This window comes from Ostrea edulis, chromosome 2 (assembly GCF_947568905.1).
Source record: "Ostrea edulis chromosome 2, xbOstEdul1.1, whole genome shotgun sequence".
Lineage (NCBI taxonomy): Eukaryota > Metazoa > Mollusca > Bivalvia > Ostreida > Ostreidae > Ostrea > Ostrea edulis.
In genome coordinates, this window is record NC_079165.1 from 58,000,464 (window position 1) to 58,014,693 (window position 14,230).

A 14,230-nucleotide genomic window follows, 5' to 3' on the forward strand; every position below is an offset into this window, starting at 1 on the left:
TTCATTTAAACATATTTTATTGAGAAACTCAACAGGATTGGGCAACAGGCATAGCCTATATATGTAGGTCCTCTCCCAAATACAAAGGTCAAGTACAAATTTGGTACATAGAATCAAGGGGAGGGGCCAAGAGTGTCTGTCCCCCACCTTTGATAACAATATCCACTTTTTTGTTATTTTGTTTGTTTGGGTTTTTTTTTTTTTTTTCCGCCACACTCAACAATTTTTCAGTTATCTGGTGGCGCCCAGTTTTTGTTGGTGGAAGAGAGAAACCAGATACAATGTACCCGGGAAGAGACCACCGACCTTCCGAAAGTAAACTGGGGAAACTTTCTCACTTACCGGCACGAGCGGGTTTCGAACCCGCGCCGACAGAAGTGAGAGGCCGTTATTTTGTAATGCAAATAAAAAATATATTGGGTGACAACCCCCTCCCCACAAACTTGACCCCAGCTTGAAAGTTCTGATATAATAGTAGAAGACACACACCACCACAATTAAGAAAATGAAGATATTATGAGGCACTCATAGTAGAGGACTCTAACCACCCCATCCCACCCCCAACGATGGAAGAAAATAAAGTGTAGGGGGAAATTATTGAGACAGTCAAAATAAAAGACTCTTGTAACCCTTCGCCCCCACATTAGGACTTTGAACATCGGATAAAACATCTTGGTTTGTTTGGGTTTTATGTTTTATTTTATTGATGTTTTCGTACATCTTTTTAATCATTATTTTGAATGGCAAGAAATTTTAAAGAATCCAATTTTCCCCCCTGTTGTACCCCCCCCCCCCCCCCCAATGAAAAATGACGATACATGTCTGGTCATTACATGTACATTTTGCTTTTCAACACATGCATACATACTAATTGTATGGTGTAGAATTGCACCCTTTACCAAGTTTTACTTCATTTATACAATGTAAGGAATGGTAAACCAAAATCACAAAACAAAATGCATAAAGGCCAAGATATTTTTAAGCGTAGGAACTTCATTCACGAATACATAAATACATGTATTCAGAAGAATCGCATGCATGCATTGCAGGACTATAGTATATGTGTGTTTTAACGTTTCTGTAACATGCCATAATGATTATTTTCATTTCGGCGATCTGGCGCAATGGATATATTCTGAAAACAGACATACCGCTGTACGTCGAAATTTCAAATTCAAATGTATTCGATAAGATGTTAGTATTCATAAATCAGTAAAATTCGCTGTAATGCATTAGTAGGATATGCAAAAGGCAAGAGTATCAACATTTTCTAGTATCGATATCTATATGATCACGAAAAAACATTATAATCTATATCCGGATTCATATGCCGATTTAGATATCAATAAAAACAAAGCTGGATAGTTTGAGGGAGGGGGTTCAAATGAGTCTGATGAAATTAAAAGAAGAAACCCCACATTTGCATTCAAACTAGATGTACTTCAAAATGATTTTATTTCTGCTCTGACTGAAAGCATGATTCTAAATTCGGGAACGAATCTTGCATACAAAATAATCAATAGGGGAACACATAAATCCGAGCCCCTTTGGAATATAATGAAATGCAGATATGCACCTTTGTTTCAACACGAATTGATGTTGTTTCAGGCACGTATACAGGGGGTGTCCTAATTCGCTACACTTTTAACATTGATTGGCAAGCCTAAAGACCAAAAAACATGTAGTCTGCGTTGTAAATACGTTTGTAGATTAGAGTAGTTGTAGTGCTAGATGTATTTATATGTAGTTTTTGTTTTTATTCTCTGTTGATATTGGCCACATTATGTAATTCTTTTCGTTTGTCCTGAAGAAGGGACGGGTCGTCCCGAAAATTTGACAATCTGGTTGTTCGTGTCGTTGGTCATTTTAGTGCTTTGTATATATATATATATATACACACACGAGCTGAACACGCCAATACAAGATATCAATTGCTAATAATATCGAAGATATAAACTATAGAAATTAAATCCATGAACAAAAATTCAAACTGTTGGTCTTAGAAATAAACACAATATGCCAATGGAGATTTTGGATTGTGAAGGAAATGTCCTGGAAAGATGGATAGTTGATTTTGAAAATTTGTATAATGGAGGTGGAAGTAGCGAATTGATCACTACCACTGTGATCATTCGATTGGATTGATTTTATATTGTTTAATGTCCCACTCGAGAAATTTTCACACATATAGAGACGTCACCATTGTCGGTGAAGGACTGCAAAATTTAGGTCTATGCTCGGCGCTTCCGGCCTTTGAGCAGGGAGGGATCTTTATCGTGCTAAACCTGCTGTGACACAGGACCTCGGCTTTCATTCGAAATAAGATAAATACATCAGAGAAAGTTATATGGAAGTACAATTTTATCAGTATATAACGAAGAAATAAATATATGATATATCTATTCAGGAAATATCCGATACAGTGATGCATGCAAAATCAAATTAAAGTCTCCTTGTGGGTTCGACGAAATTCCTTGTACAGTGTTTTGAAATATCCAATAGTCATCAACAAATCACGTCATCTTTTCCAACACAATTTTGACACAAACACTGTCCCCTCGGTTTGGCGGAAAACAATGATTTGTCTATTCTATTTAGATCCCTTCATCACACAAACGTCTTCCAATGAATTTCCGTTGTGTGAATCTCGTCATTAGCAAACTCTACAGTTCCCTTATGAACGAAAGAATTGTGAGTTATTTAGAGAATAACGGTGTTTTAGCAGAGGAACAAAGCGGTTTTAGAAAGGAAAGATCATGTGAAGTCCATTGATTAACTTTAAAGAAGTCTAGTCCAACACAATGATAAATCTTTATGTTCCATTTATCGCAATTCACCTTTGAATTAGAACGCTTTTGCGTTGTGTGACGACACAATTGAATCTGTTTGCAATACAATTGCGAAATGCAACAGACACTCTCATTGGTCCATATGTATAAGACCGCCCAAATTCCCTTATACGGGAGTAGTCGGCATTTGATAACATGACGGCCAGATGGAAATAAACTTCTAAGGAAGGAAGAGAAAAAGTTGTATTCTTGTGTTGTTGTCTTATAAATTTAATATAAAAAAAATCCTTACATATTTTCCTACTATACTTGTGTCCAAACATACCTTCAAACATTTACTAAAGCCCCATACGTCCCAAAAACTCATAGTTTTGATGATTTCGTTCGTTGATGTAGCCATGTTAGGTAGCCAGTCAATTCGAATCCCGGTTCATTTCCATATTGGCACAATAGCGTCTAGATGTGAACTAATACCCCACAAATATTTTAAATAATATATCATTCCAGTTCCAATAAATGATATTCAAAAAGCTAAACTCACGGCTATGCGGCTTTCATTAGTCTGGGCCGGTCTCCATTTCTGCCACACGAGTGTTAAAGACCATAATGGGCTTATGTAGCATTTTCGTTAATCAAGAGCTTATTTTACTTTTACAAAAACTATAGTTTTTAATTTCTATTAATTGTTCATGTTGATAATAAATGAAGAGCGAATACATAACTTACAACCAATTTTATGAATAGATACCAATAGCAACAGAGTTCGAATTGACCGGCTACCTAACATGGCTACGTCAACAAACGAGATCATTTAAAGCTGTGAGTTTTCGGATCGTGTGTGGCTTTAATGAATATTTGAAGGTATGTTTGGACACAAGTATAGTAGGAAAACATGTTAAGATTTTTTTATATTGAATTAATGAGACAGCAACACAAGAAAACATCGATATCAGGCCTCAACCGTGCGTTGCTTTTTGTGCCCTATAAATAGAAGGTTTTTATTAGAGGTGGATCTGTGCCTCTCTGTTCCGTCACAATATTTTTTCCAGAGAGCTACAGTTCTCCAGGTAGGTCTAGTAATTTTCTAGTCCGTCCATCTTATCTGATCACCTGAATCCGCTGGAGAAAGTGGGCGGGTTGTAATCGGCCAATGAAAACTCTTGTTGTATTACACCAAACATGTCATTCAAACTGTTCAATCGTCTCATTCAATTGTGTCGTTACACAACGCAATACTATATCGGGTAAAGCGTTCTAATTCAAAGGTGAATTGCGGTAATGATCTTTTAAAGTGTGTCGATTTTGTCGATAGAGATATGATGCTATGCATTTATATACTTTTATCACATAGTATATATTTCGGTAAAAATATTTATCAGTGCTCATAATCATGTGTACGAGTTACTGAAAAACTTTCAAATTGGTTAAGTTGTAAAGCTTGTGTTAAACAGGGAGATCATTTATTCCCTACCTTATTTTCAATTGTAATTGTATCATGCACAAAGTTTGATTAATTAAAGATTCTGCAAAATCTGATCACGTCACATGAGATAGAGCTACCTTAAGGCTGCATTTGTTCAGTTAGTTTTCTTCATCTTCATTCCGTTTTTAAAGTCATGACATTCAAAAGATCCGTGACTTTCACTTTTACTATCGTGCTCTTGGCCACGTCTGAAGTTCAGTGCTTTACCGACCGAGTCAAAATTCTTCTTTACGGCGGAATTATTAAATCAAAATAGAAAACTGAGTGCATAGGTCTTAGTGCATCTTCACAAACCAAGGGTTCATCACTCCCAACTTCACCCGTAGCAGAACTACCGGAAATTGGCAGGCCTAAATTTGCGAAGCGTGACGGTAAGAGTGGTGGATCGAAACCCTTGGCTTCCGAACGTTTTAGTGAGACGAGTCTGCTAGTAAATAAAATGTTAAAATATATGTCCCGCAGAAAATTATACATGTAGATAAAAGAGCAATGAAGCAATTTAGTAAGATAATGCAGGTGATGAAGTCAGTACAAAAATGTTTTAATTATTCGAAAACTGAAATCGTACGGATAGGCCTATTGGAGTTAACAAACAATGGTATTTAACTTATTATTACTATACAAGCTACACCGGAACAAGTATATGTACACAGGCACCTGAAGAATGGACACTACTAACCCACCCACCCCTCCTTTTGATTTTTTGTGGCGATAATTTCTCCGAAATGTGTCGGATTCCTTGTCTATCTCACCCCAATTTTGATTTACCGTAATCGCATTTTGTAAGCTTTAGAGATTGGCCTTCTACCAGTATTAAAAACGTCAAACGATTACATAAATGGAAATTGGGATGAGATAGATAGGGAATCTACACATTTCTAAGAATATATAAAAAAAATAATCAGAAAGGGTGGGGGTCCGGGGGGGGGGGGTAGAGTCCATACTTCAGATGCCTGTGGTATATATAAAGTGAATGGAAATTAATGACCAATCGCATACAGAGATGCAGGCGTGTTCCTGCGTTCGGAAACCACTTAGGTAGGTACATGTATATGGAGCGCCAAATTAACATAAACTCAAATAATTGAAGATATCTTCAATTATTTATATCATCAATTCAATTATTGCTCTCTTTAATTGAATTAATGCGCGCATTAAATCAATTATTGCTCTCATCAAATGAATTAATGCGCGCTTCAATTCAATTATTGCTCTCATCAATTAAATTAATGCGCGCATCAATTGAATTAATGAGAGCAATAATTGATTTAATGCGCGCATTAATTCAGTTATTGCTCTCTTCAATTCAATTGATGAGAGCATCAATTGAATTAAGAGAGCAATAATAGATTTGATGCGCGCATTAATTCAATTATTGCTCTCTTCAATTCAATTCAATTGATGAGAGAAGCAATTTCGTGGAAATATTGCTCGCAATAATTAATTTAGAGCTCGGTATGAATAATTTGATGACATCTTTAATTCAACTGAAGATATCTTTAATTATTTACAATGCTTTTAAATAAGGAATTAATGCGCGCATCAATTCTTTTAAAGAGAGCAACAATTCAATTAAAGATATCATTAATTCAATTGTGGATATGTTGAATTGAAGATATCTTTAATCATATAGTTGCTCTCCCTAAAAGAATTAATGCTCTCTTCAAATGAATTAAAGATATCACTAATTCAATTGAAGAGAGCAATAATTGAATTAATGATCTCTTCAAATGAATTAGTGATATCAAAAAATGAATTAATGCGCGCATCATTCAATTATTGCTCTCATCATTACGCCGGTTTCGAGATACGTCTGAGTTATTTCCTTTTGGAGAACTCTCGTACTTAGTAAGGTGCAAAACAACACGCGGGAGTGGGACAGATATTATGCTGGAACTTGATTCGGCTGAAAATGAATCAAGTGTGGCGGCACCCCCGGCTCCAAATCCAATATGGCTGCGCCCAGCATAACCGTTACAGTTTTATACACATTTTAGAAGAAGAGCTTGACGATGATAACGACGAAGTATTCATTGCCGCAACAATGCCGTATTGTCAGTTTTGTTAATTAGACATCTATTGATAGCGTTCCATATAGTTATTTTGACACAATAATCGGACAACCATACATAAACTACTGTCTGTCCTAGCCTCTCCTGCAGCTGCAAGTGGTTTTTCTAGAACTATTTATTTAACCCTAAGAAAAAGAAAAATTGGCAACTGACCTGTAAGATTGGATGAGTCGTAACTAAACAACTCACGTTCTTTTGTTATTTCATAAATGTAGGGTCTTCGAGGCGTATGCATTGACGAAAGTGATGAAATGAATAATAAAAATATATGTTGTTACAAGATCTTGTAAAAATATATGCATAATGCACTTATGTAGAAGCTGCTTTTCGTTAAAGAAACTGACAAAACTTGCATATCTACAAACGACGCCATCTTGGTCCCGCTCACGCCTGTCAAAGAAATCGGCGTCAGCGGGCCGGCCCGATTGATGCGCACGCATAATCGGCTTCCAATTAAGTGTTCAGCCGGTCAAAAACCGGCGGCCCGGTAATACCGGCGAAGTCGAATCAAGTTCCAGCAAAATCACTGCATAAGTGAATCTGCTCAGTAAGTTTATCATACGCAGTTTCATCACCCAATTTCGACTGATACACAACTAAGTAAATGAGAAGTATTCAAGAAGTAATTAAATACTTAAATACTATTCGTAGGTGACGTAGGTGCGCGCATCAAATGAATTGATGATATCTTCAAATAATTGAAGATATCTTCAATTATTTGAGTTTATGTTAATTTGGCACTCCATACGTGTAGAAAGAGCAAGCTAGGGAGCTAACGCGCATATTTGCAGGCTTCTAGTCCAAGACGAACTTGTCCAAACTTCCACCAGAGTTCGTTTGCTCACTATTCGTAGGTGACGTAATGAGGCCTCGACGGGGAGTTTGGAACTTGTCTAATAAATTAATGCGTCACAGTGACGGAGATTGCATGCAGAAACGTCATAACATTGTGACGTCATAATTGTTTCTACGCAAGTGAAAACAAATTCACAAGCGACATTGAGGAAGCAAGTTCTATATTTCAAAGAATATTGATCAATTTGCAAGGAAGTGATGATGGTAATGAGCATTTTATGTACGCTTGATTTAAATATGTTATTTTTAGACATGTCTTCTTGTTGTCTTATTGAAATATCTATGATATTGAACGTGTAGCCATTTTCTTCTCTCATATATGGCGGTGCATTTTTGAGAGAATTAGAGGGTGGATTGGAAGAGGTGCAGTAACGTATACATGATTAATCTAATTTCATAAGTTCATTTGATTTTTCTCAAAGGTTTAAGCATGTCATCTTATTATGTTTTCGTTAATTATTTTGAACTAATCAGGACAGTTTAGTACTCACAGATAGTTAGATTGAGTTTGAAAAGCTATTTGAAGAAAAAGATATGAAGCCCATCACTATCAAATGAATATTATATCTAAATGTAAAGACAATTTTGCTATGAATGTAATTCGGGAGAAAATAATGATAATGTAGAATATTTTTTAATAATTGTTTGTATCATAATTTTTAGAAAGACGCCTATGGATTCGCGTACGGGGATATAGGCCTACTCCAATGCAATTCAGCAAAGATTACAGATGTCCAAGGGAAGAACTTTAAAAAGGTGCAACATAAAGTACATGTTCTCATTGTTCTGTTTTCTTAACAAAGTCAAGTAAAAAATAGAGTGGTTTTCATTTTCGTGTTCTCTCACATGAATGTATTCATTTTAAATGTATACGTCCCGAATTTGTTTTGTAGGTTGACAGGTCAGACAGTAATAGCATTGGAGAATACTTGTGCCGACATAAAGAAAATGTAGAACTATCAGAAATCATGGAGGTACTGGTCATAGAAACACCTCTAAGAAATAATGGGAAAATGATACTACTATCGATAGTAGTTGAATGTTTATATATCCCGGTATGTCTGTTTTGACAGGAAGGCGATATTGGAACAAGCGATATTGGAGGATGACCAGGAGGACGATCTGTCAATGGCGGAGTTCAGAGATGGAAGGGAATACCTACAGTGGTTAAATCAACAGCTTCCTTACCAACAGGTATTGTCGGATACATATTGTTTTAACTAGCCACGAAGATGAATATACATACTTTCATTAATAATAATTTAACGTAATTTTTTGGTTCTTTTCACAATTGAGGCTTCAAACCTAAGACGTAAACATACGTTAGTGATTACTCCTTCGATTAACGCGCTTAGCATTTAGAAGTGAGAATCACGGGTCTTTCGGATATGACCTTAAAAACGGAAGTTCCGTGTCACGGAGGGCGTTGGCACGTTAGAGAACAATCATAAATACCGTCCTAAGCGCTAAGCATAGGTCTAAATTTGTGGTATTTCACCTCCAACTGGTGACGTCTCAATACGACTGAAAATTTCTCGACGGAACGTTAAACAACCAACTAACCGATTGTTGAGACAATTATAAAGCGAACTTTTGGAATTGCAAATGTATGTCAGATTATACGTATATCATTTCAGACTTTTGAACCCGATGACAAAGTCCACTATTTTTTCTTCCGGAGTTGGAGTAAAGAGACATACTATCCTGAAATGGAATATTTAATTGCAAGTTCTTTTTTTTCTAACTATGGAATAAATTTGTATCAAAATCCAAAGAACATTCATTTATCAAAGGCTGGCATTTTCATTAAATGAACAGAGAAATAGTCATTGATGCTTTAGCATAACTAACTTATTTTGTCACCTTGTGACGGACTTGTTCAGAACGATAGATTGGTGGGGTTTTTTGGGGTTTTTTTTTTTAATTTAAATAACACACAAAAATGTCAACTTTTCTCCCTCTTAATGTAGTTCTTTTCAAAAAAGTAAAGCCATGTATCAGGAGATTCCTTGACGCATTCCAAATGGTGAAACACTCTTTGTATGGATAGGTGAACAATCTTATATTGCTAAAATGTGTATGCAGTTGTAATTTGTGTAAAAAATTTGCAGGAGGAAGTGGAAGAGCATGGGAAAGATGAAGATGTAGAAGACATAGTGCATGAAGAGGAAAACGTCTGGGAAGAGGGCACCAAGCCGGAATTTAAAGACGGAAGACAACTAGTGGAGTGGCTTGAAAGAAAGCTGCCATATATGGAGGTACACCCTACAATTAGAAATGATATCTTATATATTGCACAAGTTTTGCAAATTTATCGTATATCAATGGAGAGTATACAATACTCCCTTATTGCATTTACTGTTATATCTCTTTTTGAAAATTCATGAGGGCACGAACTGCGACTCTTCATGCCAGCATACTTTTCATGAAGCGCTAACATACGCAGGCATACTTTTCATGAAGCACTAACATACGCCAGCATACTTTTCATGAAGCGCTAACATACGCAGACATACTTTTCATGAAGTGCTAACATACGCAGGTATACTTTTCATGAAGTGCTAACATATGCAGGCATACTTTTCATGAAGCGCTAACATACGCAGACATACTTTTCATGAAGTGCTAACATACGCAGGTATACTTTTCATGAAGTGCTAACATATGCAGGCATACTTTTCATGAAGTGCTAACATACGCAGGCATACTTTTCATGAAGCGCTAACATACGCAGGCATGCTTTTCACGAAATACTGGTATAATGATAGCAAATGTTTTGTATCTTTTGGAGGTCTTAATTCAAACCTGTTTAAAATATCTCAAGGTGTAAGACAAGGAAGAGTGCTGAGTGCTTTTATGTTTCTTGTATATATAAATGATCTCTTGCATGAACTGTGTAAATATAATTATGGACTAAGACTTGGAGATGTACATATCCCGGGTATTTTATTAGCTGATGATACTGCACTTACTAGTTATTCACCAAAGGTCTTACAAAATATGTTAAATATTGTCGAAGAATATGCTTACAAATGGAGGTTACATTACAATCCATCTAAAAGTGTTTTTGTTACATTCGGTAAATCACAACAACAACAAAGATTACTGTATTACTCTTTTTGGTAATGATATTCCTCAGAGTGACTCAATTGTATACGCTGGATGCCTTTTACAAGGAAATATGAAAAATGATAAATTAACAGAACGTGTATGTAAAACTGCGAGATGTAAAATACATTCGTTATATTCAATCGGAGTCAACAAAACTGGATTACACACAGCTGCTTACTCCTCCTAGGCACCTGATCCCACCTCTGGCGTGTCCAGGGGTCCGTGTTTGCCCAGCTATTTGTTTTGTATTGCTTGTAGGAGTTATGAGATTGATCACTGTTCGTTATCTTCACCTTGCATGGAAAGGATCGTTTTGCCTTCTGCCTTCTATTCTTGTAAACTCTGGCCGACTTTATCAAATACTGAAATTCAAAAGCTTGAATATATCCAAAAACACTTCTCTAGGATCGTGCAAGGTTTTTCGAAATTCTCACCTTCACTTGCAAGTACAATATGTATATCGAACCTTGGACTTTGGACTATACGAGGCTATATAGATAAATGCCAACGGCTCTTTCTTGGCAGACTCTTGAGAGCGGACCATTCCTCTATTTTCCCCCCAAATATATCGATTTATTACTGACACTCCTGTATCTTCAACGTTTTCACCAACTAAGACTTTATTAAAAACAGCAGAAAAATATCAACTCTCTGACACTATGAATTCCGCAACTGTCTTCAACAAAAAAGAATTTTCAAAAATCGTTGTGAAAACTATACGGACAGCAGAGGAAAGACAATGGAGAGGTGCATTATCTGCTGATCCATCTCTGTCTACATTTGGAAAAATCCACACAAGACTATGTTCAAACAAACTCTGGTACCTGGTGAAAGAAGATCCGTCGAAATGGTTGCTATTTAATTTTCTCATACAGCTTTCATCTATGAAAATCGTTTCTAAATTGTGCTCATTCTGTGACAAATATTCGGATAACTACAACTTGCACATTTTACTCGAATGCTTTTACACATTAGATGATAGACAATGTCTTTTAGAAATGATATTAGATATTATTGATGTTCATGAATATGTTCTTTTTGATTATCAGGATACAGAAAAACAATATCTATCGTTACTGGGTTGTATTGATGAAACTAGTTTCAATGACATATCCTTTTGTAAACGGAAAGAAATAATGCTGTGTGTTGCAACGATACTATACAGAATAAGAAGTTGCGTTATTGTAGATTGCCGAAAGTTCTAGATGATTTGTTGCCTAAATATATGATTATATATATTATAGACATGTTACTTATATTCTCCACTATGTAAATATGTTCTATGTTTGATACATGTAATTTCCACAAACTCTCCGTTAAGTCGGAGGAAATAAAGAATATCTTATCTTATCTTATCTTTAGGTAATAATTTTATCACCAATAAGGTGTTCTTATGCTATATTTTTCCCCTTTTCCTTTTATATCGTATTCATGTTTAGATACTTATTTTAGATGTTAATTTTATGTTTGTGTATATGTTTTAATGCAGGACCACAATGGAAAAAACTAGCTACATGCTAATTTGTGTTATCCTGGATAAATAAAGGTTATTATTAACATACGCCGGCATACTTTTTATGAAGCGCTAACATACGCCGGCATACTTTTCATGAAGCGCTAACATACATGAGGGTATGGACTGCCACGCTTCACACCGCCATACTTTGTAGTGCGTTAGCAGTTCATGAGAAGTATACCGGCGTGAAGCCTCCAGTTGATACCCTCAAGTATTTTCAAAAATGAATCTTATTTTTTAATTTTACATTCTACTTTCATTTCTATTGGAATTTCCAGCCGCTAAAATAGATGTTCTATATTTATCAAGATTTATATTGTTCATTGTTCACAATATTGCAGGGAAGTCATGAGTAAACGGCGATCATTACGCATCAAAGCAAAATTATTGGAAGTGTAAGTTAATATTTCGTTATGTATTCAAGGAGGAAGACATGGAAGCAACTACCGAAGAGGAATACATGGAAGGGATCATTCCTGAAGAATGCATGGGAGGGACCATTCATGACAAAAGCATGGAAAAGTCCATTGATGACGAAAGCATGGAAGGTATAATTGATGACGAAATCATGGAAGAGACCATTTATGACGAAATCATGGAAGGGATCATTCATGACGAAAGCATGGAAGAGACCATGATGGAGGAAGGCGGGGTAGAGGCCTTTAAAGTGAAAGATACTAAAGAGACTAAAAGTACCGCACAGTATGTTGAGGAAGAAAATGACGAGGAGGTAAATCATCTAGTGTTCATTCATCTTGATTTTGTAGACACAAAATGAATTTCATTTCTATAGCAGTGTTGACGTGTCTGTCTATTTCAGGAAAATGATCTTCATCCTTATATTAAAATGATGAGAAGTCCTTTGGTTGTGGAAGGATTTTTAATAAAGGTAATCCATACTGCATGAGTAATATTTTAAACTTTCTCGCAAACTGTATGCCATGTAATTCTTAGTAAACTTGTATGTATGACATTATCTTTGTACATTATGTCTCTAATGCCTTTAATTTTTTATTTTAACTTGCCAAACAGAATAAAGACAACATCACAAACATAAGAAAAGAAAGCAAAGATCTGATAAATGAGGCTCTGTTGTCTGACGATAAGAAGGTAAATTACTGTATACTGAATAATAATTACATCTTATATGAATAATCAGTTGGTCTACAATATTTTATCTCCAATTCTGGTTTTTATTTTGAAAGTATAAGAATATACAGGTTTTTTTTTTTTTTTTTTTTTTTTTTACATTTATTTTTAAATTCTAGTTTTCTTTGTTTTCAGCAGAACAGTTCTAAGCTTTTTTTTAAAAACTGTGGTGTAGGCTTAACCCATTTACTCCCAAGAATGTGATTATCTATTCAATTTCTTGTTAAATTTGTTTACTTTCATAGTATTTGTATATACAGAATATGTGTGTGAAATAAATCAAATGATAAAATAATGTAACCTTCAACAAATTAACCTAGTATATATATAATGAAATATTTACGGAATATAGGATATTATTTTATGAAAATATCAACGTATTCGTTTATCATTCGTCATTTCAGAAGAATGGAAAGGAAAATAAGAATCATGGGGAAAAAGCAAAGAAAGGGAGGAGAGCCATTTTGTTCCTTTTTCGATTGTTCGGAAGATAAGGAAATCTGATACAATTTCCACAAAATGAACAGTGAAATGTGATGATATTTTGATATCTTATTGTAAAAAGTTATTTTAAATGTTTGAAGTATTTAATTGCTTAATAAACGGACTCAAAATAAATTTTGTAAATTAATGCTGCATGTCTCGTACACGAGATTTCTCATGGGAAAGGATATCTATAAAATAAAAATAACGGTATGCTTTCCCATGACGGCCAGACGACAGACAAAGGGTGATCAGAATAGCTCAATGAAAGGTGAAGATAACGAACAGTGATCAATCTCATAACTCCTATAAGCATAAGCAATGCAAAATAGACATCCATCAATCTACTTAAAATTAGACCCTATCATCCGCTCATCTACTATCGTTACACAAGTGTAGCGATAGTAGATGAGTGGATCATAGGATCTAATTTTAAGTAGATTTATATATATACATTGTATATATATGATTAATAAAAGAATTGGCTTTATGACCATGACCTGACCTAGGGTATGTTAAATTTACCTAGAGAAGCCATTGTGCTAAATTAAACTTAATATACAGCACAACCAGCCGCAAGACATCTGACCTGCTACCCGAATTGAATAGTGACCTTAACCTAATATCTGAATTAGACCAGTAGGTGTGTCGAAGCTTAACTGGCTGTCCTGTAATCCCTCATAGGCTGCTTAGCAGCAGCAATGACAAGAGTGATACAAGTTTAATATTTATTAATTGGATCAGAAACAGGATGCAAATTTACATATATGGT

General features: G+C 35.3%; 1 protein-coding gene across 1 annotated transcript; it reads left to right on the top strand.

Moving 5' to 3' along the window:
* Positions 1–9,137: 9,137 nt before the first annotated feature.
* LOC125680361 (uncharacterized) lies at positions 9,138–13,593 on the top strand. Its single transcript, XM_056154574.1, has 5 exons — positions 9,138–9,457; positions 12,251–12,556; positions 12,647–12,715; positions 12,859–12,936; positions 13,380–13,593. The coding sequence occupies exons 1-5, from the start codon at positions 9,452–9,454 to the stop codon at positions 13,467–13,469; spliced, it is 549 nt and encodes a 182-aa protein (XP_056010549.1). The 5' UTR covers positions 9,138–9,451; the 3' UTR covers positions 13,470–13,593.
* Positions 13,594–14,230: the final 637 nt, after the last annotated feature.

What these genes read in the sequence shown, in the direction of transcription:
- LOC125680361 (XM_056154574.1), top strand. An exon ending in AGGAAGAAAATGACGAGGAG is followed by an intron (nt 12,557 to 12,646) that starts GTAAATCATCTA and finishes TGTCTATTTCAG; the next exon opens with GAAAATGATCTTCATCCTTA. An exon ending in TGGAAGGATTTTTAATAAAG is followed by an intron (nt 12,716 to 12,858) that starts GTAATCCATACT and finishes CTTGCCAAACAG; the next exon opens with AATAAAGACAACATCACAAA.